Below are 27,994 nucleotides of genomic sequence, written 5' to 3'. Positions count from 1 at the left end.
TTTCAAACAAGTCACCAGTTTTATTATTATTTCATATTCAAACATTCACCGAACGTTTTAAACAAGTAGCCAGTTTTATTAACCTTTCATATTGAAACATTCACCAATATTTTCACCACGTCTGTGTATTCTTATCAAACTTTATCAAATGTTGATCTAAATTATTATCTCCACCCAAATCTCCTGCTGATATTAGTAACAAAATTCGATGAATCAGATGTCGACAGATATCATTGGCAGTTTCAGGGCTTTTGTTTCATTTATGATATTTCTTCGGTTGGTTATGGCAGAAACCCGTGCCATTTGTTTTTGTCGACAGATAAAGACATGGGTCTGGCAATAGCTGTGTTTGTATTATCATAAGGTGTTTCACACAACCAAGAAAAATGTGATTGCTAACATTTTAGTAATGCTGCTACCAAACTTAGGGTTATGATAGCAGGGTGTTCTTCCCACTGCAAGGTTTGACATTAGGCCATTTTGATTTGATTATATGGATGGTATCCTCTGGGAATCCCCAAACTGATGAGAGCGTGCCAATAAAAAGTATGGCCAAAGCAAAAGTTGCCTCCATTATAATATGTAAGTGGTCTGTAAAGTTAAAAAATGGCAAACATCTACAGTATTGAATACCGAACAATTATATCGATTTTTAGTCTACTTCTTTGACATTGAAATTGACGTTGACATTAGTATATGTTTCCCGATATTTCTTTTTTTCATTTAATTCACAACATGTATTTGATCCTTTTACAGCTGCTCAGTACGATTTTAAGCAGGGTAAAAATATTATATTTCATTTATGGAAACAGGTGAATATTGATCGCGCGAATGTCATTCAAACAATCAATTGCCTTATTGGCCCCTAATTTCATTATTGACGCAGTACAGGACTGTGAGAACGTGGGCTTTTGGTTGTGTATCAAAGCCCGGCATCATCTATTTATGTATCAACCCAATGAAACTATCCAATGCCTTCTGCCTCATTCTCCAGTTTCTCTACGTCTTTAGCAGAGGTTGGCATTTCTGGTTGACGCACTCCATTACCTTATTCATAGGACTATGCTGTTTCTGGCACTTGCTGTAGCAGGTAAGCCATTCTGCCCGCCCTCGCTTCTCCATCTCCATCTCCTGCAGGTCTGTTAGGACAAGAGAAGAAATATAGTCAGAAATATAGGAAATACAAATGTCAAGCTGAGGTGAGACAGAGCTGGAAAATTGACACCAACCCATGGGAGTGAAAAGCAGTTAAACGACGATATGAGGAAGAGTGTTACGTCAAAGTTATGATGACAAGATGGAAATTAATCAACCAGTACAGCACTGGTCAGACGTACCTTCTGCCTCAGCCTCCAGGTCCTCATCTTCGTCAGCCTGGTCTCGTTTCCCCATCTCCATGTCCAGTTGTTCTTTTGGGACAAGAGACGACATACATGAGATGTTAGAAACACCGATGGAAACTCGTGTAATGGACACGCGTGAAACAAACCTAAGTGGACAGGGGAACAATTGGGGCGGAGACAGGCGTGCATTTGAATGGGGAAGTTCGCGGGAAAAATTCTGCTAGTCTAGGTGCGACCAAAACATTTCTAGTTCCCGCCCTCAAAGGTGTGAACCAATCAGCTATTGTTGCCATTAGTGAAATGGTTCTTTGACATTGATTGACAAGATAGGATTTTCAGGGCCTTTTAGACCATCGTGAACATACAATCTGTAACGTAATGTCGCATGTGTGTTAGAATGCAGCCACAAAACAGATTGCATCACAAACGCGCAGGTACCAAGGTGGTCCTGTGGTTAGGAGTGCGAATGCCTAATGGGTACCAATATCGTGCCCTTGGGAAAGGTCCTTCACACTTCTTTCCTCACTCGCCTCAGGTGTAAAGGATTAACTAGCTCATAGTTCATGGGATTTTTAAAATCACTTTCGAACCTTGGGGCTACCGAGGTATTTTGGGGTCCGGCCGAGCCCCGGATTGAATTCAAGTCTGACTTACAATGTACATGGAACGCGGTAACGAATAGAATCATTGGGGTACACCAATCGGGGCAAATTAAATTCTGGCTTCGGAGCCTAGCTACATCCCCTGCGGGATCGCATGCAATTCTGACAATGCGCAGATGTAGATGGAAATATAGTTGTCGATGTCGATGTAGATGTAGATGTAGATGTAGATGTAGATGTAGATGTAGATGTAGATGTAGATGACATGTAGATGTAGATGTAGATGTAGATGACATGTAGATGTAGATGTAGATGTAGATGTAGATGTAGATGTAGATGTAGATGACATGTAGATGTAGATGTAGATGTAGATGTAGATGTAGATGTAGATGTAGATGTAGATGTAGATGTAGATGTAGATGACATGTAGATGTAGATGTAGATGTAGATGTAGATGACATGTAGATGTAGATGTAGATGTAGATGTAGATGTAGATGTAGTAAATGTAGATGTAATAAACAAATCTCACCTTCTATCCCTGCCACCATGTCTTTTATCTCGGTCAGCAGGCCTTGCAGACCCTCCTCACGTGGGGCGGGGATGGCCGCGGCAAGCACCACACAAGCCAGGAAAAGGACAGACAAGGTCACCTTCATCTTCAAATGCTCTGGTGAACTCTGTGGAGAGATCAAATTCTAAAGTTACAAACGAGGCAGTTATATACCTATCTAGATATAGTCAACACTAGTATTCCAGTAGTCTTTTTGTATAATAACATCTTTGATATACCATGTACTTGCAATGAGCATACGAGCATGAACATGCAAATAAACTTTCTTTTTCATATGCGTGTACTGAATACAGGCATGGTTGAGGCTAATATTCGTCCTGCTGGTTTCTGATAGTTGTACGAGCACTAAAATTTAAGGTAGCTTTTCACAGTTTCTTTTCATGTCTTTTAATTTGAATACCCGTAAACCAGCGGTAGAATTTCCGTTGGTTTGGTTGTAGAAATACGATACCAATTGTCTTTTTAACAGCTAACATATTTGTCTGACAAGCACACAAACCGGTTTTTCTTCTACGTCTTTGCTTTTTATCTCGCCGATCAATGAGAAAATGCCTGGGGCGTATCGGAGACGACTGCATGAGAACGGAGGTGTACGCCTAATTTGAACAATAATAGTAAACAAGACTGTGATCCCAACATAAAGAATTGCATTTCAACTAACCGCAGTTCAATGTTCGATTGCACGACACCAGTTTGACTTCAGAAATGAAAGGGCGTATTGTGGAATTTAGCTTCAAATATATGGAAAAATCTACATTCAGACAAACATTTCGAAAAATATCCTTAGTGCATAGTTGTTTTTTCCACATCCAAGTGCTGGTCAACAAATCCACCAGATCTAAAACCAAGAATAAACCTCAGTCGGGAAATTTGGCTGGGTGAGTAAATAACGTTAAATAGAATGTTGTAAAGAACAAAAAAACAATCGCCGGCAAGAGCAACCGAAAAAGCTCATAAAAAGTTCAAAAATTGTCGACGGAATTTATGAGCAGTTCCCAGGGTCCCGCTAACTACCAAGCTGCTAAAAATCGTCCGAAGCCCCGGTAATCACCAGGACGTCGGTCGTTCTTGACTGAAATATAACCATTTAGAACTCGCCAACACGTCGGCCGAACTAAATTTTTTATTTGTAATGGTGCGGTCACATAATTGGTGCGATCGTCCTACGATCGCTAATATGGGGCTTTTTTAGGACAGCCATGCATGTTTCCTACCATGTTCAGCTGTCTTGCTGCGTAAAACGGTTTCTTGGATCCTCGTGGGTGTTTGGCTCTGCTAATTCCTGCTTAAAAATCCGATAATAAAAATCGTACGGCGATCAAACGACCTACATGTGACCGCGAATTTTTGGTTTGGACTTTGCGCTGAAAGGCTATAGCTAGCGGACAGGACACCGCCTATTCACAGGTCGACCTGGCCTTTGTACCGTAGTTACCGCGTGTGTGACCGCGATTTAAGGGAGCTTAAGACGCCGGCAATTGCGCAAGACGAATTTGTTGGTCTGTGCGCCGAGAGGCGCTGCGAGCTCTAAATTACGAGGAGGCATGACCATGATGCCGACGAAGAAATAGGAGAGCTCCCCTTTCCCGTCAGGGTCATGCCTCCTCGTAATTTAGAGCTCGCAGACTCGCCGTCCGAACGATTTTCCCTACATGTGAAGGGAGGTATTAACGGAGCTTAAGACGCAGGCAAGACGAATTTTTGGACTGTGCGCCGAAAGGCTGTAGCTAGCGGACAGGACACCGCTTATTCACGGGCCGACCAGGCCTTTGTACCGAAGTTACCGCGTGTGTGACCGCGACTTAAGGGAGCTTAAGACGCCGGCAATTGCGCAAGACGAATTGGTTGGACTGTGCGCCGAGAGGCTAGTGGACATATCGACAGGACACTGTTCATTCACGGGCCGACCTAGCGTATATACCGTAGATACAAAACGTTTGACACCGTGCGGACAGGCATATGACAGGACGTGAGAAAAGTCCAGAAACTCCATAAAGTTTTTCTAGTATATAAACGCTCTATCTAAACAAACAAATCGAAAGAGAAAAAAAAATCCAGTTGCAAACAAGATACAAAGTATCGTCGAGCTGCTACGGTATGGTACTTACTGGGATATTAGTCAGGACGTCCACGGTCAGTGAGACTGTTGTCTGTAGTCTAGATCTTCTGTTCTTCGGCTCAGGTGTGGTAACAGAAGTGAGTGAACAGGGATAGATGGGCAGCTCAATTTAACAGTCTATACCCAATTGTTCTGCAAATGGTAGTCATTGGAGACGTTACGCAAACTAATTAAAGTAGTTGTCTACTCGTGTTATACAATCGGTCACATGATGGCGTACTGATAACCAGTCAACAGCTTTTGTTCTAGTTTTATAGTTTTTGAGGCTACCAACACTTGCGTTGGACACATGTTTATCTAATTTAAATTGCAGGTCATCTTCAACGTTACAAAAGTGATGGAATAGATCAGCACCAAAAATATTATCTATCCACCAGACAGAATTTGGTACTATCCTGTGTGGTATGTGGTGTGTGAAAGGGCGCTTGTATCATATGCCAACTATAGGACCCACGAAGTAATGTTATACAGTGCCCCCCCCCCCCCCCCAAAAAAAAACACTCACTCGTGGACAGAGCAGACTATCATTTGAGAGTAAGTTTGTATGGCTTGAATTTTTCAATTGTGGAGATACTGATACATTTGTTTCATCAGTGTCCCCTTAGAATTACATGTATTACTGGGGAAAGTTGAAATTATTGTGTTACCGCACCTAAAAGATTTCACATACGGATGGGTTAACTTATTGCTACCTGACATAATGTATGGCCCAAAACTACAGGGTAATTCACAATCTACGAAAGTACAGCCAAGGTGGTGCAAAAGTTTAAATTTCAACAAAGGAGAACGGTATAAGTTAATGAGTCACAAATCATAGCACCTCCGTTGAGAAAAGTGACCGACATGCCCGGTTACTACGCCGTTCTAACACAGTCACAGCACAAACTGGCATTAAAAACACCGATAGGCGGACACTCGCTTCCCATGGTGGCGCCAGGATCGGCCTGTAATCAGGCATGGCTAATAATTTTACGTGATGAAAGGAGATCAATTATCTAAGGTTCCTTTTGTTACAAGATGTCGGCATTGCCCCGAGGCCGCATGAGGAGGGGCCCAGGGTTTGGGGCCATGTCAGTTTGAGTTAGCTGATGAGTTGCAAAATGCTTTTCGTTTAAAAACAACATAAGCACACTAGGGGGTGCGCAGATATCTTCCCTACTTAACGTAGAAAAAACTTTTCCTATTCAATTGTACTTGTTGATTATCTACTGGGTCTCAATCCAGACAAATCCCGACCCGATTCGCGTACCGTAAATAAAGAAGTAAAGACAAAAAAGTAATAACGTCAACTAGAGAGGCTGAAATTCACAACTTTTGAAATCCCAAAGACTAGCAAATAAACACAACTTTTCTTACATATTGTGAAGTGTCACAACCCTAGTGACAAAAAATGTGTTGTCATTGGTTGTCTATAGGGAGCCAGTGATAAAAAAAAAACATTTACCAGAGCTAACAATGTACAACCTGGCTCCTGAGTTTACAGTTGACGACCAGTTGCGCATGTTTCAATACAACCATGCAGACAATACATGGGAACTTGCTGGTATGTTCTCAGTACCTCCGTTGCAAGGCAGGTGGAAAATAACTCCGATTTTAGCTGCTGTAATGAGCTTCTTGAAGTGGAAGTTGCATCACCTTGAGGTGCTGATCAGGAGAAGAGACGGTGTGTTTGTTGAGACACGAAAGTACAAACAGCACACGGACCAGTGGCCGTAGTGTTTACAGCTAAAATTTGAAGGAGTTTCAAAATATGCACTTTCCAGCGGTCCCGGCCTGAAGTTCCTTTCAAACACGCTCATTCATTCACTCACTCACTCACTCATTTACTCACTCATTCACTTACTCATTCACTCATTCATTCACTCATTCACTCACTCACTCACTCAACCCACTCACTCACTCACTCAACCCACTCACTCACTCACTCACTCACTCACTCACTCACTCACTCACTCACTCACTCACTCACTCACTCACTCACTCACTCACTCACTCAACCCACCCACTCACTCACTCACTTACTCAACTTAATCATTTTACATTATCTGTGTGATATATAGCTATAACTTCCGATACTGTACCCAAATTTAAGAGTCCATAACAATTTTCATGAACGCATGTGTAAACCTAGCCATCGATTTATCTATCGTGAACAAGCAACTGCGCTTTCAATCTTAAATTAAGCTTTGTCCATAATTGCTCACCTGTATTATTGCAGTAGGCCCTTCAGGTGTATGTCTTCCCTGGGGGTAAAACATTATGAGAAAAACAAATTCAGAAAATGACACTTCAGTTTGCCTGAACAATAAACGGAATCTTAATTACAGACCACAATCATCATTATATATAATTATGTTTGTCAGTTATAACAATGGGAAGTTTTCCAATGTTGTCTGTTTACGAACACCTGTGCATTCAAGTTATGTCTCTGAGCTTCAGACTAAGAAAAACGAAAAGTAGTGTACATCCATTGGTTATCAAAAGGCAACAAACGTTTTCTCTCCGTTGAAAATGGGTCACTGTTAATCTTGGCTGGCAAGTACGGTCAAAACTCCGGGCCCCTTCTCATGCAGCCTTGGGGCAATGCTAACTTTGTAACAAAAGGATCCTTAGACAAGTGCCTTCTTTCATCACGTAAAATTCTTCGCCATGCCTAATTACAGGCCGATCATGGCGCCACCATGGGGAGCGAGTGTTCTTTTATTGGTGTTTTCAATGCCAGTTTGTGGCGTGACTGATATATCCGTGTTAGAACGTCTTTCTATATATCTGAATATTTACGTATCTAATGTATTTATCTATAGTTTATCTTTGTGTGAGTGTATGTATGTGCGTTTGTCTGTGTCTGTCTGTGTGTGTTTGTATTTATTTGTGTGGTGCATGTGTGTGTGTGTGTGTGTGTGTGTGTGTGTGTGTGTGTTTGTGTGCGTGTGTGTGTGTATGTATGGGTGTGCGTGTGTTTGTTTGTGTGTGTGTGTGTGTGTGTTTGTATTTATTTGTGTGGTGCATGTGTGTGTGTGTGTGTGTGTGTGTGTGTGTGTGTGTTTGTGTGCGTGTGTGTGTGTATGTATGGGTGTGCGTGTGTTTGTTTGTGTGTGTGTGTGTGTGTGTGTGTGTGTGAACAGCATAACATGAGAATCCTTGGATGGACCCAGACGATATTTGGTAGGTGTTAAGAGTTATACGTACATGGGCCTATAATGTAGGTGACACTTTGACAGGCATACATAGCATGTTACCTTCAACGTTACAACGGTAAGGAAAAAAAAAGCCATTTTTTCTATGCACTGACAGGAAAATGTTTGGTATTTCATTGCAGGATGTATTGCCACAGGGCCTGTGTATTTCCTAACGCCAACTTAAATGTCCATGAGTTTGTACCCTTTCGTGACACATTTCCAATGGATTGACAGTAAAACTTCTTTAGTCTTTTAATAAAAAAACAAACTTCTGGTCACACCTGACAGGACAAAGGCGTTTTCAACATTTCTCACTTTCTGCACATGTTTCGAAGTTAACAGTGTTTCAAACATATGGTATTTAATGATACAAATACCTGTCGGTCAAACTGTAACATTCTACCCAAACATCATTTTGGATCAGCTGTTTCATAATCAGAGACTATTTCCAATGAATCCGTACATACTGCATAGGATCTGAGCCGACCGAGTAACAATACAGGTGATAAACCTTAGGTTGGCTGGCTGTGATGAATATTTGTTGAGACACGACAAAAGTACAGCGACTTCCGTAAGGTCGACATGTATAACAAACTACTTACAGTACAACTAAACACACATATATGGATATCTATAGGTATGAATAAATCAACATATAGGGTTTAGCTTTTCATTTACACTATTGGATCTATGGTATATACATTCATGGATATATTTGCCTTTTTGTACACATTGTGGATTATAGCCTCCCAGAATGTAGTTGAGTTTATCTATGGAACAGAGAGAAGTAAATTCTTTAGAGCAAGCGGAAAGTAATGTGAATTGTCTAACCAAATCTATCAGTCACAGGGTGATGACCCCCAGTCACAGGGGTTAATGACCCCCAGGTGGTAGAGCTGCCCTGCAGAGTTGGACTATGTATAATGGTGGTGAAATTTGACAGAAACAAGTGAATAAAGCCAAAAGATGGTCTCCTAAGTACATGGAGACATTGTTCCCTTCTCCTAAACTCGTACATCCCCCTTGTTTGACAGGGGTAAAACATAGATAGATAGATAGACAGATGGTTTATTGCGCAACAGTATTCACCTTGATTTGATTAAGTGTAGTAACAGACTGTACATATTCCTTAAGGTTCCACCAGTAATTACACAAATGTACTACATGTATTTGTCTTTTCTGACTGTTTCACCCATGTACTGCATGTGAAGTTACCCATGTAATTCGTCCAGACTCACCAGTATATGTTATTCCTCCATGTGCAATAGTACTTGACTGTACAAACTCTAGTCTTAGTGTTTGACAAATGTACTGTTGTTGTTGTTGTTGTTTTTTTAATAAAAAATATTCACCTCGTCTCGAACCCCTGCGGTAATAAGGGGACCCCCTCCCCTTTTAGCTTAAACTTACTCCTGGAATATCAAAATCAAGTCCTCTTGACACTGTCTCTGGTCTGCAGTCTGATAGGAGGGTGGGTTAAAACCAAGGAAGATGGTCCAAATTGGGGATTATTCAAGAATAAACGACAGCTAGCTGAAGCCTATCTCTTGCTTAGGTAATTGATTGTAAAAATTCATTCAACTGAACAGAAATGACCTAACCCATCCCTATGTTAAGTTTCCCCAGGAATACAGTTAAACCTACTCAAGACGACCAGGGGACCCGGCAAAAGCGATTGTTTTTGACAGTTGGTCGGTTTCAAGAGTATCAACTCACAACATGCCCGAGGCATATCATAAATGACTCAAAAGAACCAACCCTCGCGCATCCACCGCCATTTTTATGTTGAACAAAGCATCGTATGGTAGTCAAAATCCGACGCAAATTGGCCGATAAAAAATCCATGACACCTTAAGCTTCAAACTAACGCGGTCATTATGGGCAGCTTATGTTTGGTCACGTTGGCCAGGTGGTTGCCTTGTAAAGGTCACTTAATGTTTACGTCAATTGGGAAAAAATTTTGGGACCGAGAAAAATCTTATCAATACCGGTGTGACGGGCCGTTCGATGTAATATAACCAGCTGCTGACGCACCGCGTGCCTGCGAAGCTGGTGTGTTACGCCGAACGGCGGTTATATTGGCTATATAGATACAGATACAGATAGCACGTCACCAGAACGTACTGCGCCTGCGCGAAAAGTATAGACATGCTAATCTCCCGGTTTACTAAAGGGCCGCATTTAAGAAAGTACGTGCGTATATAAGGGTAAAACTCCGTGTACATTTTACATGAAACCATGTCCCTAGCATATACTGTGCAACAAGCGGGATTTCAATGCAACGTTAAAAAAACAACCAGTGTTCGCGCAGGCGCAGTACGTTCTACCGACGTGTTGATACAGATAAGTGTTTTTCTAACATATCCTCGTACACATAGTTTGGAGGATTGTACACAGCGCAGATTGTTAGATTAGAAATAAAACGACGAGGTGTCCAATGTGGTTTGACAGTGATACATAGGTTTCAGTAAAGTCAGTAGTCTCAGTGGGAATGGATTCTTTCACATAGATTGCTACTCCACCGCCGCGGCATCTAGACAACATTTGGAAAACAGAGTATAGCCATCTATATGGGTACATTCATTGGGTTGATTCGACGTGAACCAAGTCTCGGTTATGATACGGATGTGCTGTGTTCTGTCTAGCCATGGTGTCAGATAAATCGTCTAGCTTATTAACTGAAGATCTTGCATTACAGAGCAACAATGAAGGTAAACTTTTGACCTTTTTAGCTACCATATGGTCATGGGAGGTTTCGTCCCCGAAAACCCAGTGGTGGTGTAGCCTGACAAAAATCGCGCTCCTAGCGGCCGGTCCTACAATTGCCTCTGCTCTCGGGGAGGGGGTCCTTAACCCCAGCCAGCAAGAGATTGTTTAAACACAGGCCAGTGGTGGTCGAGCTCTGACGGCGTTGGCAAACGAGGTGTCGGCGCATTAATTTTCGCCTTATATTGAAAAAAAAAATCAACATGCCGCAAAGTGACGTATATGTCGCAAATGTCTATCAGTTCTGTCGCGAAATACTTGTTGGAACTTGGAAGATGGATCAATATGAAAAGATGAGACAAGACAAAACTCTGATTTATTGTTAAGTCTTTTATTTTTACTTTGATGATCATGACGGTGTTGTATTTCATTCCCTATATAGAAGAAGTTTATTGACACGACAGAATATACAGTGACATTTGTATGGTCAAACATAAACTACACACAGATAGGTATACAACAGAAATCTTAAGATTCTACATACAAAACAATATGTATATGATGTTGCTACTGGATCAAAACCATTTGTGCAATGATTGAAAGTCTTATCAATTCACTTTTCTCAAAGTCGTTTCAGTGACAAATGGATACGATTAGATAAAGGACTGTTGGATACATCGGTATGGGCACAGTGATTTTATGAGGCAGGTCACATATGGTATCAAAGAGTTCACATACATTGGGCCTTCAGACAATTATGTTTTGAGTGTCAGTGATTGAACCCTGTGTTCTTGTAGGCTGTCTCTAATCTCAGAGACCATCGGGGATAACAAAAACAAAAACTTGCAATTGCTTGTGGTTTATAACATGTGTAGGCAGTCTATAAGGTGTTCAATTGCATATGAATGTTCATTATAGTTGCTACCCGTGATAGTATGACAGTTTTTTTTCATAATTTGTTCTAGTTAATTGACACTCTGTGTTCTATCACGTATGAATATTTAGTATAGTTGCGACAAGCTTTTTTCTGGATTTATTCTAGTTAATTGACATTCTGTGTTCTATCAGACATAGATATCCAGTATAGTTGCTACCTGTGGTAGTATGACAAGGTCTCCTCTGCATTCGTTCTACTTAAAAACAGTCAGTGTTCCATTGCATATGGGTATCCAGTTTAATTGCTTCCCGTGCTGGCATGACAAGCTCAAGGACAGTTGAATGTTGACAGTCTAAGATGTTCCATCCCATATGAACACCCAGTGTAGTAGCTAGCAGCAAATAATGGTAGGACAAGCTCCTTCTACAATCGTTCTAGACTTTTAGTTATTTGAGATGGATACACAACTAAAAGGACAGGTGATGATGTTGAATACATCTGTTGCTTGTGATATCATGTTTTATCGCCTCGATTGTTGTTTTGTAAGGTTTATGATGTCAGAATTTGAAAATGTAGGAATATTTCCCCCATGCTGTGTGCTATTTTGATTGGTTAATTTCATGTGCATCGCTCTTTCTGATCGGTCAGGTGTTGAAAGTTTTAACACCTGACTAGCCGGAATTCTATGTGTTATGGCATCATAACCAATGTAAAATGGGGTATTTCGATTGGTTCACGTCGCCTGGCTGTATGATAATACCATGAAATCTACACGGGTGTAATAATCAACTGTCAATGACTACTCCGTCACCCGAGAATACAAAAAAAAAATCTTTGGACATTACTAGAGAGATATGGCCTAGCGTACAGGTGTTATATCTATAATCTTGACGACAACAGCGTTCGAACTATTCTATCATCAAGCAAATTGATCGTCACCTAAGTACCTTGTATTAATTCATCACCAGGCATACAAATTGACATATATTGAGCAACCCAAAGTAGACCGTACAGCAGTGGCCTCTTGCGATATTACTCCAAAGTGCAGCGTCATACCTTCCTTTGGGTGATTTAATACAGTTGCGCGGTGGCATTTGTCACGGACCGTGTGCTCACCAATTACTAAGGCAAAGGCAAACCCCATTTCAAGTTTTAGAAATCAGATCACAGCGTCATTACGCTTTTTGACGCTTCGTTTCCTATCGTTAACTTATCGATTTGCTGAGCAATACAACGAAGACCACACAGTTGCGCCCTCCGGCGATATGTTTGTAAAGTGCAACGATAGTACGTCTTGCATGCACTTTGCATATAGATCGCTAGAGAATGCTGCTACATGGTCTGAAAAATTATTGAAAGAAAATAAGGAAAGAATGTGCTTTTCCTATTTACTCTGTGACTAGACGGTAACCTCCAGCGACAGAGTCTTGTGAGCGGTTTATGTGTTGAGTGTTCGCACCTATATCTCTATGCTCCCTTTGCCACAATCGTATGTGGTTCGGCATGCGTCTGTACTCCGTTGCGAAATGATGCACGTTCTTTTTTTTCGCGGTAGCTGTTTTTATTATGGTTGTGATAATTTCAGTTTTCACCCCTACGCCGTCAGGTATAGTGGTTCAGGTCTTCGTTATGATCGCGCCTTAAGCCTTGTGGTAATTGGATATCGTCAAGCAGATGTTATCTTCGTCGGCGTATTTCGACAGCGTTGCCATCTCGTACTTGGGTTGATTTGCGCTCTTCGCGATCTATGTATGCACTGTGTACATTGATGGTGCTTTGTCATTACTATATGGGTGGTATGGCCATGCTTTTTTTCTGACTGGTAGGAACGTGTGTGTTCATTCGACATCTGTTGACCGCAACACCGAAAGTAAGAGAGAATTAGCAGGGAGAGAAAGGGTATGTTCATGGAGGGGGGGGGGGGGGGTATATTTTGCACCAGAGATCGAAGTGGAATTTCCATGAAAAGAAATTATATTTCTGCCATATACACAGAAATAGGCCATTGTCGGTGTGAAATTCAAACTGTAGCAAATAATTTGTGTTGTTAATATTTTTTGAACTCGGAGGATCGTGTGCGTTGTATACGACATAGGTTGAGTATGATTTTTTTTTCTATTTTGCTTTTGCACAGACGGGGACAATGCACTCAAGTTTTGTAACTTATATTAACAGTGATATTAACAGTGCTACATACACGGTACAGACAGAAGGTAAAGGTAGTCTTTTTACCTCCCCGACGGAAGTCAGGTACTCTGGTCAATTACGGCATGTGAGTTTCTATCGAACATGAATCTGGCATTTGGACTAGTCCATTTTCAGCCCACCTGGAGGGTGAATTAACCAAGACATTGCTATTTGACGGAACAGGCAACTTGCTGATGATTTTCAATGTTTTCATGCTGTATCTTAGTGGGAACAATGAAATGTTGATGAATAAAAGCATCTGCCTTGTGAAGAGACATGGAAAGGATTGATGTCGCAAGTGCAGCACAGATCAGTAACGTTAACTTTGTCGATCACCCACAGCGACTGGAGTTCTCACTCGTATCTTGGCCATAAACCTGTCTTTTTGAAGAACTAAAGCCCGATATTGGAGAGTCATTAACATCATTATAAATTGTATATAAACATCGACAACTTTCGTTTGGCAAAGTACGTTAAAAACTAGAAAGGTAACATTTGCAAGCAAATACAGAATGTTTACCTTCACATGGTCTAGCCTAACATTTCTACATGGAAATTGGGGAGAGAGCCATGGAAAAAAATTGGTTTCCTTCAACGATATGTATTCAAATGCTTTAAAAAAGCTTTGAAATCCATTAAGGTGGGCTCCCACTGCACTCGCGTCACGCTTGCGTCGCTTCGGGGTTCGACTGACGCGAGCGAACCTATAGGTGACACAAGCAAACCTAGAGGTGACACAAGCAAGCGCGACGTTTTTTTGGAAGTTAAAAAATAACGCAAGTGGCAAGACGCCCCAAGAGTGACCCAAGGGTGACACAACAGTGACCCAAGAGAACACAACAGTGAAACAACAGTGACGCCAACATGCCTTCAACAGTATCAAGGTTATATTTTGTCTATTTTGCACCAAGTATCAAAAGTAAACATCATTTTATTATTGAAAAGCTATTTTGGATACAAATTTGGATATCATTTTACAACAGTTTTTCAGTTACAACAGTGACCCAAGAGTAACACAACAGTGACACAACAGTGACGCCAACATGCCTTCAACAGTATCACGGTTATATTTTGTCTATTTCCTATTAAAACGTAGGAAATATCAAGATTTTTCATTTGTGAAATATGCAAATTAACACACACCATTACACATACTTGTTGCAAAACACATAAGCGATGGAGTCAAATCTGGTATGTGGTTCGTGTCCATTCATTTGGGTTACTTCTTTTACTGTAAAAGTCTTTCAAGGTTATCATATAACATAAGTAACATTCATAAGCATAAGCATCATCACAAGGGAAATTATTTCATTATAAATCTCATTGTTAGGCATTTTCATCATTTTACAGTGATTTTTCATACATTGACAATGCTGCGACTTCCGATAACCTGTCAATTTAGTCTAGAAACGCAACAGTGACGCATGTCAGTGGGAGCGCAACAGAAAATCGGCGAAAATAACACAAAAGTGACACAATGAACGAACCCCGAAGCGACGCAATCGTGACGCGAGTGCAATGGGAGCCCACCTTTAGGCCACAGCAAGTAAATTTTATGGATGACATCCTCTGCAGATTGCAAAAATAGTGCGATAGGGCGGAAAAAAAAGGGTGAAAAAAAGTATCATTTTCAAAAATAGGCACCATAAAGTTGTGATGACTGTTGTAAAAAGAAATAAAGGGACAAAACGTGGTATCAGAACCAAGAAGGCATTCATTCCTGTATTTAAGACATGTACTGGTGTAGTAAAAGTGACACTAGTGTGGTAGACTGGCATCACCAACAAAGTTGGTAACCACACTATTCAATAAGTTTCATTTCTACAACTACAGTCTCGGGTACCTTAGAAGTGTCCCTTCTACAAGTACAACTATAAGCCTACAACACAACATATTTGCTCTTCTTGGTATTTTATCATCATGTTGACCATCCCTGCAGAAGGAAACAAGTGCTTTTAAAAAGCTGGCATTTTGCAAAGGTGTGTGAACGTTTTTTTTTCTAGTTATTAGAACGTCATATAATAGAACAGAGTAACTAAACCTGATATGGGCACATGGAGAGATTCACAAATATGCAAATGACTTTATGTCCAGAAATATGAAAATGAATTTATTTAGTGAAACTTTTTGTCATACAGTATGCAGTTATTTTCGAGAAAATCAGTTTGTTCTTGTGTAATTCTGTGATATAGATGTTGTATGGGCATTTTATGGAAAGTTAGAACGACATATAAGCAGAGTATCGCACGCCTCACGGTTCATTCATTCAAACATCCAAACAGCGAAAAAATGCAGAAGTAGAACAGGCGCAAAGGTCAGTTTTAATGTTCTATACAAACGTATTGTTAATTAGTATTTCAATAGATGTAAAAATTAGTACTTTAATGGATGTAAAAAAGAAAAAAAAGACAGTTAAAAAGATTCCCTCCACTGCGCTAGAGCGAACATGCATCAGTTTTAACAGGTATACGAATGTTCGGCATAGATTGAACAGGTCCGTTCATTGAACTTCATTCCAACGTCGACTACTCTGGCCACAAGGCATTTTGCCGCTAAGGCGGCAAAATGCAAAAGTTCTTTTTTTTCCTGAAATCAGGCGAAATTTAATGCGCACGCTGATGTCATCCATAAAATGTACTTGGTGTGGCCTTAGTCTCGTGCTCCGATTTGGTGCAGAGCGCGCGCGGCGAAGTTCAGTGGAAGTTGAATACACGTGTATAAGTTAGATTTTGTCCTTTCCGTCATTGTCGGTGCCGTCAAAATGGGTGCGTAAATGTAGACAATTATTTTGCAAAAATACTACAGAAAATCAGCGGGTGTTTGCAGACGGTGCTGGTTTAGATGATGCACAATGTAGTTCCTAACGCCTGCCGGCGGCTAGAGAGAAGCGACCGGTCGAACCCGCCAGCATATGTATGTAGGAAAATCCCCCTCCCCTACTGCTAGGGTCAGTCGCATATTGCTGACTTTTTTGTTATTACCCCCCCCCCCCCGATTAACTGTCAGTTATTGCTACCACATACGTACAGAAGTCAAATTTAAAAAAGAAGATAGATATGTAAATTCAAATGTCAAAGATACTTTCAATATAGTTGACGACAAGGGCTCAGACCTCACCAGCTTGCAATGCATTTTAAGTAAGGGCGGGGCCTTACATAAACCGTGAAAAATAAGTTTGCTTTTAATCATGATCTTTTTACTATTAATAAACTGCTTGTAAGATTTTGACGGAGCAAGGAGGTTAAAAAAATCACTGAGTATAAATTTCTGCACAGAGCTGTCGTCTGAATGAATCGCGGGATTCATGGGATTGTGTACAATAGCCAAGTTTTGCGTCGCCAAGGAAATTTGAGCTTTAAAAATGGTTAACACGTTACGTTCGAAGCATGGTCGCTACGTTGTGGCACATCTTACATTTTTACTTACTAAAAAATCGCCATGCAAATTTAATTGTTTTACAGATGAGGCTTAAAATCCCTTTGGTTTGAGGCACGACGTATAAACTTTTGGAAAATCCCCGGTGGCCGGCTAACGATACACAAGCCGGCATGCGACGGATATTGATGTAGCAAACATGTCTGTATGAAACCTTAGATTCCCAAGTTCGCAACTTGATTGACAGGCAGCGGTTCGATCTGAGAATATGTAAATCACTGAATGCATCATAACACGAACACTATTGAAAGTAATTTCTCCTTGCCTGTCCAAAAATAAACCGTGTGAAACACTAGCAACTAGCGGAGTAAAAAACAAATGTGGTTCAAAGTATATCGTGACTTTGCACTGAACTGACTGGAATAACAAGGCATTTGCCGCGTACTTTGAGATCAAATGCGGTGCCGATCAGACGGCAAAGGTCATCATATTTAGTTTCCGGTGTTGCCATGGGCGGGAATTTTGTTAGTTGTTGTGACAAAGATGTAGAATTTTGCGCGTTCATACTTCGAAGCCGTTGGCGTGAAATGAAGTTTTTACTGTCATTGAGGTACGAAGTAACAGATCGTGAACGTTGGCATGGCTTCACCGACCTTGGAATGCAACAAGCGGCGTAAACAGTCCCATTTTGTGCTAACAGTTAAACTTGTGCTGTGAAGGCCACGAACTTGTAAACTCTCCCGACGCGTATAAAGCTGTATGTAGGTTAAATGTACTTTACCGTGACTCCGTTTCGTGCTTCACTTGTGAATCTGGACCAACCCAACGCTGTGGTAACGTTACTGCATGATGAACATGGTGAACGGAAATTATGACGACGTGCGATGGGGATGGAGGGCGTTCCACGTTGCGGTTTATCTTGCTTGTTCAGGTCAGTTTACTTGCGAAATAAAATCCTCAAGTCCCTCGTTTGTGTTTTGCATACCTAATATGTGTCAAATGTAAATCTTTCAGTTTGGATGACGATCTTCGTGCGTAAAAGCCGCCAATACGCAGTGACCTTGCGTGTAACGTAGAGCATGTTTTTTGTGCACAATTTTTCTTGTTTACTCAAAATTTGGTTAACTATAACGTTACACCAATCCGTATTCTCTCTGTCGACGGTATGCGTTTGTTTACAAATTAGTACGTGAGCATGCAACCTTGTAAAAACAGTTGAATCAAAAGACTAGTGCTGGAATACAATGTATGACACCGTGTGTGTTGTCGATTTGACGTAACTCGATCGAATACAACATAGAATCATATCAATGTTTGGATAGCTTAGAGATAAGGTACAACTGGCTCGTTCAGGTTACTGAACTTAAACAAAATCAAAAATAATATGCCCAACAGACACTTAATCTTGACTTGATATATATTCATACAATTAGTGACCTATCCCTGCACACATTTCGATACTTTTGGGGTATTATATTTCCTTCTGCTGGCGCGGCGGCTTGTTCGATAGCTGCGGCGGTCGTTGACCTCGTTTCGAACAACGTTCCAAGATTCCAGAGGTGTTCTAAAGTTCGATTTTGTGTTAAAATTGCTATTTTTTTCACCCATTTTTGCCCCATAAAATCATTATTTTGGGTCTATGTGGGCCCGAATGACCACGGTGCAGTGCGTTATGTACAGGCCTACCAGATAACTCTGGCTTTCAAGTTAATCCAAGCTCTACTTTCGGAGATATTCATGTTTTTGAGGTGCGCGGAAAAAAAGAACGTCTAAGCAAAAACAATATGTGTACCTTCTGTGAAGGTAAACATAATAATCTAAACGGACCCCATGTAGCCGCAAATCGAGTCAGACGAACCAGTGACCGCAAGTGACCCCAAAGGAAAGGCGAGCCATCAGAATAGTCCAATGTTACATTCAATTTACATACAAATTTGCATTGTATTTGTAAAAGAACAGGAAGTTATGATATATTGCACACACAAATGTATTATGGGAAGTCCTATGAATGATACCCCTTATAAATAACGATCGAATGTTTATCAAATATGAATATATAACGAAAAAAGGCACCCCCACCAAAGCGGCATAATGGTACCTTCCGAACGCGTTCTACCCCCCGGAGTGTGAAATGGCGCGAAAACGGGGACTGAGAGGCCCGGGCTGACGGCGGAACGTGTTTACTACCTTTAAATGCTATTTCCCCGGTCAAAATTGTATTCTTGATAGAAAAAGTAGTTATTTTGTTGACATTTTAGCTTGCAGATGAATATTATCCAAGGGTATTTCAACTTAGAACGATAATATTTTTGTAAGAGCGATATTTTGGCGGAAAATGTAGGAAAAATATTTGTTTTTTATGTTTTTGCCCCAAAATTATCACGATTTCGTTACATAATCCAAAATACCCTTGGACAGATCATTTCCGTTGGGAATAAGCTCTTATCTCGTAAAAAATCAAGGCTATAGTCCGTGTCCCCGCTGGGGAATTGATACATGAATGAAACAACGATATTTTTAACCAAAATCGTTATTTCTAACCCAAAATTACAGTGCAGCAACAGATATCACATGTGCATTTTATGTGTACCACATAGAACTAACTCTGTATGAAGTTTCGTTACAATACGACAATGCGTTAAAAAGTTACAAGAATACACGTGTTTTCAACTAACTAGAACCGTGTCACATGCCGTAATTGACCAGAGTAAATGTTCAACTAAGATGTGTTAGATATTAAAGATATATGAAAAGAAATTTAGTTTAGCAGAATAATTCTTAAAATCCAATTGCTTAAACCAAAATTAGTGATTTTTGTAAAATTTGCCTTTCAGAAACTCGTTGCCATGGCAACACGAAAAATTATACACTTACCTTTTTTTTTTAAAGTTGTTGCCAACAATATTTTAGGATAACTCACAAAGTTTGGTTGATCTAGCACAAGCCGTTTGGGAGCTATAGGAGGTCAAAGTTGGCGCTGGCAATTTTTAGCCCCCCCCCCCCCCAGTCTGGATAGGGTAGTTAATTTTTTACTCACGTTATACAATCGGTCACATGATGGCTTATGCCTAGGTTACATATAGCCGAATTTGGCTCCCGAATCTCTCCCGACTATGGTTTAGGAGTGATTCGGGAGCTAGTCGGCTGTAGTCGGCTGGCGTTCGGCTGAGTCGGCTGGTGTTCGGCTGCTCCATCCGAATGTTTTGAAATGTTCAAAACATTCGGCTCTGAACGGCAACTCTGGAATGGGTCGGTTGGTGATCGGGTGGTGTTCGGCACGGTCGGCTAGTGTTCGGCTGGTGTTCGGGAGTAAGTCAGCAGTCAAATTAAATCTTAACCACGCCATAAACATTGCTGATTTACTCCCAGATTGTTTCCAACTTACCAATGATTCACCCCAAGACCTTAGACAATTCTCTGCTAACTCATTCTCAAGCAAAAAGACTATTGCCAGAACGTAGACGAATCACTCCCGAACTTCACACGACCGACATCCAGCCAAAAGCAAAGCCGGCTATGTGTAACCTAGGCATTACTGATAACCAGCTTTTGTTCTAGTTTTATCATTTTTGAGGCTACCAACAATTGTGTTGGACACATGATTATCTAATTTAATTTGTATGTCATCTTCAACATTACAAAAGTGATGGAATAGATCACCACCAAAAATATTTTCTATTCACCAGAGTTTGGTATTGTCATTTGCGGTTTGTAGTGCCAAAGGGCCTGGGCATTTCCTTGAGCAAACTGCGTGAATATTCATGAGTTTGTAACCTTTTGGATCAGCATATTATTGCTACTACGTCCAATGGATTGATATCTTTTGAGGAAAAGCAAAGTTCTAAACACACCTAACTAAACATCATCATCTTCAACATCTTTTAGCTCATGTAAGTTGAGGGGATTTTGAAAGCTATGTCATGTAATAGAGGTACAGGCCAGCCATGTGTGGGCACTCACCCTGCAAACTTTTAGATCAACAGTGACCCATTTCCAACGGACGGAGTGAAAACTTTTGTGTCTTTTGATGACAAATGGATGTTAACTATTTTTTTCTCTTAGTCTGAAATTCAGAAACATAACTTGAATGTACAGATGTTCGTACTCAGACAATATTGGAAAACTTCCCATTGTTATAACTGACAAGCATAATTACATTGATTGATGATTGGGGTCTGTAATTAAGATTCTGCCTATTGTTCAGGCAAACAGAGGTGTCATTATCTTAATTTGTTTTTCTCGTAGTGTTTTACCCCCAGAAAGACATACACCTGAAGGGCCTACTGCAATAATACAGGTGAGCAATTATGGACAAAGGTGGTTATCGCAGTTGTCTGTTCGCGATAGATAAGTCGATGGCTTGGTTTCCAAACGCGTTTATGAAAATCATTTTTGACTTTGTTAAGTTGAGTACAGTATGGTAAGTTAGCTATATATCAAACAGATTATACACAACTCCTATTATCACACAAACTCCGAGCCCCTCTTTATGAAGTCTTGGGGGTAGTGACACATTCGTAACAAAAGGAAGAGTAAATGATTGATCTTCGTCATGCCTAATTTGAGGCCAATCCTGGCGCCACCATGGGAAGCGAGTGTCCTTCTATTGGTGTTTTCAATGTCTGTGCCGTGCCTGATATATCCGTGTTAGAACGTTTTTCTGTATATTTATATGTGTATCTAAGGTATCTATCTTCAGTTTATCTTTGTGTGTGTTTGTGTTTATGTGTGTGGTGAATGTGTGTGTGTGTATGCGTGTGTGTGTGTGTGTGTGTGTGTGTGTGTGTGTGTGTGTGTGTGTGTGTAAAAAGCATACTATGAGAAGCCTTGGATGAACCTTTTGATATTTGGTAGAAGTTTAGAGCTACACTTACATGAGTATATCATGTAGATTGTTACTTTGAAAGGCGTACATAGAATGTTACCTTCAACGTTAAAACGTTAAGGAAAAAGTTTACCAACATGTTTTTTATGCACTGGGCAGAAAAATGTTTGCATTAAATTCCTTGCAGGATGTAGGGCCACAGGGCCCTTGTGTTTCCTTACACCAACTTAACCACTATTCATGAGTTTGTACCCTTTCGTGGCACATGGATTGAGTCTAACATATTTTTTTTTCAGTCTTTTAATACACCTGGCAGGACAAAGGCCTTTTCAACATCTTGAATTTCAGCACATCTAACAAAGTTGATGGGCGTTTCAAAGATATGGTACTTGTCGGTAAAATTGTAACATCCCACCTAAGTAACATTTCGGACGAGCTGTTTCTTGATCAGTGACCCATTTCCAATGAATCCAGACATACTACTAGTAATCAAAAAGTCCAATTGAAGATGAAAGTTTTTTTTCTACGCAAAGTAGGAAAGGTGCCGGCTCACACCCTAATGTACTAATGTTGTTCCCCTAAGAAAGGAACCGACATGAAATAAAACCCCGAGCCCCTCTTCATGCAGCCTTGGGGCAATGCTGACACCTTTATAACAAAGGGAACCTTAGATAATCGATCTTCTTTCATCACGTAAAATTCTTCGCCATGCCTGATTACAGGCCGATCCTGGCGCCACCATGGGAAGCGAGTGTCCTTCTATTGGTGTTTTCAATGTCTGACTGTTTGTGCCGTGACTGATATATACATGTTAGAACGTCGCAGTAACTGGACATGTCGGTCAATTTTCTCAACGAAGGTGCTATTGGCTGTGCTTTCATGACTTCATACGGATCTCCTTTAATAAAAATTTACCTACCTATCTATCTATCCATCCATCTACTAGTATTTATCTATCTACATGTATCTATCTATGTATCTATCTATCTATCTATCTATCCATCAATCTATTCATATATCTAATGTATCTATCTGCATATGTATGTCTGTCTTCGTATGTGACTATATGTATTTGTGTTTGTTTGTTTGTGTGTGTGTGTGTGTGCTTGAGTGTGTGTGTGTGAGAGAGAGTGTATGAACAGTATAACTTGAGAAGCCTTGGGTAGATACTGATTATATTTGGTAGGGGTTTAGGGTTATACATATATGGCAATCCAATGTAGGTGACACTTTAACTGGCGTACATAGATACATAGATCTACTGCCGTAGATTGTAAATTACCCAGTAGCTTTGGGGCATTCATTGTGTCAATTAGCAATCAGCCAAGCGTTACATAAGGTATATCTGTAACATTCAATTCAATTCACATTTCGGATCAGCTGTTTCATCACAGTTACCCGTTTGCAATAAATCCGGACATACTACATAGGATGTGAGCAGACGAGTAATGACGACAATATACGGTTTCGATCATGTGCAACTGAGTGTTCTCGGATATCTGATCGGTGGATATCAAGTTTTTAAACTTTAGAGTTTGACTGTTATACAGCGTCCAAGCTACTGCTGTCAAGAACCTCCATCAAACACCTTCCCATCGCCCTCAGGCTCGACTGACAATGTTAACGCTTTTAAAAATAACAAGAGAGGACAACGTTTCAAACAAGTCACCAGTTTTATTATTATTTCATATTCAAACATTCACCGAACGTTTTAAACAAGTAGCCAGTTTTATTAACCTTTCATATTGAAACATTCACCAATATTTTCACCACGTCTGTGTATTCTTATCAAACTTTATCAAATGTTAATCTAAATTATTATCTCCACCCATATCTCCTGCTGATATTAGTAACAAAATTCGATGAATCAAATGTCGACAGATATCATTGGCAGTTTCAGGGCTTTTGTTTCATTTATGATATTTCTTCGGTTGCATTGGTTATGGCAGAAACCCGTGCCATTTGTTTTTGTCGACAGATAAAGACATGGGTCTGGCAATAGCTGTGTTTGTATTATCATAAGGTGTTTCACACAACCAAGAAAAATGTGATTGCTAACATTTTAGTAATGCTGCTACCAAACTTAGGGTTATGATAGCAGGGTGTTCTTCCCACTGCAAGGTTTGACATTAGGCCATTTTGATTTGATTATATGGATGGTATCCTCTGGGAATCCCCAAACTGATGAGAGCGTGCCAATAAAAAGTATGGCCAAAGCAAAAGTTGCCTCCATTATAATATGTAAGTGGTCTGTAAAGTTAAAAAATGGCAAACATCTACAGTATTGAATACCGAACAATTATATCGATTTTTAGTCTACTTCTTTGACATTGAAATTGACGTTGACATTAGTATATGTTTCCCGATATTTCTTTTTTTCATTTAATTCACAACATGTATTTGATCCTTTTACAGCTGCTCAGTACGATTTTAAGCAGGGTAAAAATATTATATTTCATTTATGGAAACAGGTGAATATTGATCGCGCGAATGTCATTCAAAAAAATCAATTGCCTTACTGGCCCATAACTTCATTATTGACGCACCAGCAGGACTAAGAGAACTGGGCTTTTGGTTAAAGCCCAGCATCATCTATCCATGTATTAACCCAATGAAACTATTCAATGCCTTCTGTCCCATTCTCCAGTTTCTCTACTTCTTTAGCTGACGTCTGCAATCGTGTTTGCAAAGTATTCTCCTCTTGGTACTAAAACGGTACTTTTTAAAGCAATTGTTCCCGCAGGCAATTTGTTCTGCCTGCCCTCGCTTCTCCATCTCCATCTCCTGCAGGTCTGTTAGGACAAGAGAAGAAATATAGTCAGAAATATAGGAAATACAAATGTCAAGCTGAGGTGAGACAGAGCTGGAAAATTGACACCAATCCATGGGAGTGAAAAGCAGTTAAACGACGATATGAGGAAGAGTGTTACGTCAAAGTTATGATGACAAGATGGAAATTAATCAACCAGTACAGCACTGGTCAGACGTACCTTCTGCCTCAGCCTCCAGGTCCTCATCTTCGTCAGCCTGGTCTCGTTTCCCCATCTCCATCTCCAGTTGTTCTTTTGGGACAAGAGACGACATACATGAGATGTTAGAAACACCGATGGAAACTCGTGTAATGGACACGCGTGAAACAATCATCAGTGGACAACATACAATCTGTAACATTATGTCGCATGTGTGTTAGAATGCAGCCACAAAACACATTGCATCACAAACGCGCAGGTACCAAGGTGGCCCTGTGGTTAGGAGTGCGAATGCCTAATGAGTATCAATATCGTGCCCTTGGGAAAGGTCCTTCACACTTGTTTCCTCACTCGCCTCAGGTGTAAGGGATTAACTAGCTCATAGTTCATGGGATTTTTTTTATCACTTTCGAACCTTGAGGCTACCGAGGTATTTTGGGGTCCGGCCGAGCCCCGGATTGAATTCAAGTCTGACTTACAATGTACATGGAACGCGGTAACGAATAGAATCATTGGGGTACACCATCGGGGCAAATTCAATTCTGGCTTCGGAGCCTAGCTACATCCCCTGCGGGATCGCATGCAATTCTGACTATGCGCAGGATCGCATGCAATTCTGACAATGCGCAGATGTAGATGGAAATATAGTTGTCGATGTCGATGTAGATGTAGATGTAGATGTCGATGTAGATGTAGATGTAGATGTAGATGTAGATGACATGTAGATGTAGATGTAGATGTAGATGACATGTAGATGTAGATGTAGATGTAGATGTAGATGTAGATGTAGATGTAGATGACATGTAGATGTAGATGTAGATGTAGATGTAGATGTAGATGTAGATGTAGATGTAGATGACATGTAGATGTAGATGTAGATGTAGATGTAGATGACATGTAGATGTAGATGTAGATGTAGATGTAGATGTAGATGTAGATGTAGTAAATGTAGATGTAATAAACAAATCTCACCTTCTATCCCTGCCACCATGTCTTTTATCTCGGTCAGCAGGCCTTGCAGACCCTCCTCACGTGGGGCGGGGATGGCCGCGGCAAGCACCACACAAGCCAGGAAAAGGACAGACAATGTCACCTTCATCTTCAAATGCTCTGGTGAACTCTGTGGAGAGATCAAATTCTAAAGTTACAAACGAGGCAGTTATATACCTATCTAGATATAGTCAACACTAGTATTCCAGTAGTCTTTTTGTATAATAACATTTATCACAGTTCCTTGTTACATGTATCTTTGATATACCATGTACTTGCAATGAGCATACGAGCATGAACATGCAAATAAACTTTCTTTTTCATATGCGTGTACTGAATACAGGCATGGTTGAGGCTAATATTCGTCCTGCTGGTTTCTGATAGTTGTACGAGCACTAAAATTTAAGGTAGCTTTTCACAGTTTCTTTTCATGTCTTTTAATTTGAATACCCGTAAACCAGTGGTAGAATTTTCGTTGGTTTTGTTGTAGAAATTCGATTACCATTGTCTTTTTAACAGCTAACATATTTGTCTGACAAGCACACAAACAGGTTTTTCTTCTTCTTCTTCTATGCTTTCTATCTCGTCGATCAATGAGAAAATGCCTGGGGCGTATCGGAGACGACTGCCTGAGAATGGAGGTGTACGCCTACTTTTAAACAATAATAGCACACAAAACTGTGATCCCAGCATAAAGAATTGCATTTCAACTAACCGCAGTCCAATTTTCGACTGCACGGCACCAGTTTGACTTCAGAAATGAAAGGGGGTATTGTGGAATTTAGCTTCAAATATATGGAAAAATCTACATTCAGACAAACATTTGGAAAAATATCCTTAGTGCATAGTTGTTTTTTCCACATCCAAGTGCTGGTCAACAAATCCACCAGATCTAAAACCAAGAATAAACTTCAGTCGGGAAATTTGGCTGGGTGCATGAGTAAATAACATTAAATAGAATGTTGTGATTAAAAGAAAAAACAAAAACAATTGCTGGCAAGAGCAACCGAAAAAGCTCATAAAAAGTTCAAAAATTGTCTTCGGAATTTATGAGCAGTTCCCAGCGACCCGCTAACTACCAAGCTGCTAAAAATCGTCCGAAGCCCCGGTAATCACCAGGACGTCGGTCGTTCTTGACTGAAATATAACCATTTAGAACTCGCCAACACGTCGGCCGAACTAAATTTTTAATTTGTAATGGTGCGGTCACATAATTGGTGCGATCGTCCTACGATCGCTAACATGGGGCTTTGTTAGGACAGCCATGCATGTTTCCTACCATGTTCAGCTGTCTTGCTGCGTAAAACGGTCTCTTGGATCCTCGTGGGTGTTTGGCTCTGCTAATTCCTGCTTAAAAATCCGATTATAAAAATCGTACGGCGATCAAACGACCTACATGTGACCGCGAATTTTTGGTTTGGACTTTGCGCTGAAAGGCTATAGCTAGCGGACAGGACACCGCCTATTCACGGGTCGACCTGAACTTTGTACCGTAGTTACCGCGTGTGTGACCGCGACTTAAGGGAGCTTAAGACGCCGGCAATTGCGCAAGACGAATTTGTTGGTCTGTGCGCCGAGAGGCGCTGCGAGCTCTAAATTACGAGGAGGCATGACCATGATGCCGACGAAGAAATAGGAGAGTTCCCCTTTCCCGTCAGGGTCATGCCTCCTCGTAATTTAGAGCTCGCAGACTCGCCGTCCGAACGATTTTCCCTACATGTGAAGGGAGGTATTAACGGAGCTTAAGACGCAGGCAAGACGAATTTTTGGACTGTGCGCCGAAAGGCTGTAGCTAGCGGACAGGACACCGCTTATTCACGGGCCGACCAGGCCTTTGTACCGAAGTTACCGCGTGTGTGACCGCGCCTAAAGGAGCTTAAGACGCCGGCAATTGCGCAAGACGAATTGGTTGGACTGTGCGCCGAGAGGCTAGTGGACATATCGACAGGACACTGTTCATTCACGGGCCGACCTAGCGTATGTATCGTAGATACAAAATGTTTGACACCGTGCGGACAGGCATATGACAGGACGTGAGAAAAGTCCAGAAACTCCATAAAGTTTTTCTAGTATATAAACGCTCTATCTAAACAAACAAATCGAAAGAGAGAAAAAAAAAATCCAGTTGCAAACAAGATACAAAGTGTCGTCGAGCTGCTACGGTATGGTACTTACTGGGATCTTTGTCAGGACGTCCACGGTCAGTGAGACTGTTGTCTGTAGTCTAGATCTTCTGTTCTGCGGCTCGGG

General features: G+C 40.8%; 1 protein-coding gene across 1 annotated transcript; it reads right to left on the bottom strand.

Annotated features, from left to right (window-relative positions):
• Nucleotides 1-27,993, bottom strand: LOC118415366. The gene is made up of 4 exons (XM_035819920.1): nt 27,920-27,993; nt 2,476-2,623; nt 1,338-1,409; nt 1-1,139 (listed from the first exon to the last, which is right to left on the bottom strand). Exons 2-4 carry the CDS (start codon nt 2,600-2,602, stop codon nt 1,000-1,002), a joined length of 339 nt encoding a protein of 112 aa, XP_035675813.1. The 5' UTR covers nt 2,603-2,623; nt 27,920-27,993; the 3' UTR covers nt 1-999.
• Between the last annotated feature and the right edge of the window lies 1 nt (nt 27,994).

Source organism: Branchiostoma floridae, chromosome 5, assembly GCF_000003815.2.
Source record: "Branchiostoma floridae strain S238N-H82 chromosome 5, Bfl_VNyyK, whole genome shotgun sequence".
Taxonomy (NCBI): domain Eukaryota; kingdom Metazoa; phylum Chordata; class Leptocardii; order Amphioxiformes; family Branchiostomatidae; genus Branchiostoma; species Branchiostoma floridae.
The sequence above is the reverse complement of the archived record's forward strand: the minus strand, read 5'-3'. Positions and strand labels throughout refer to the sequence as shown.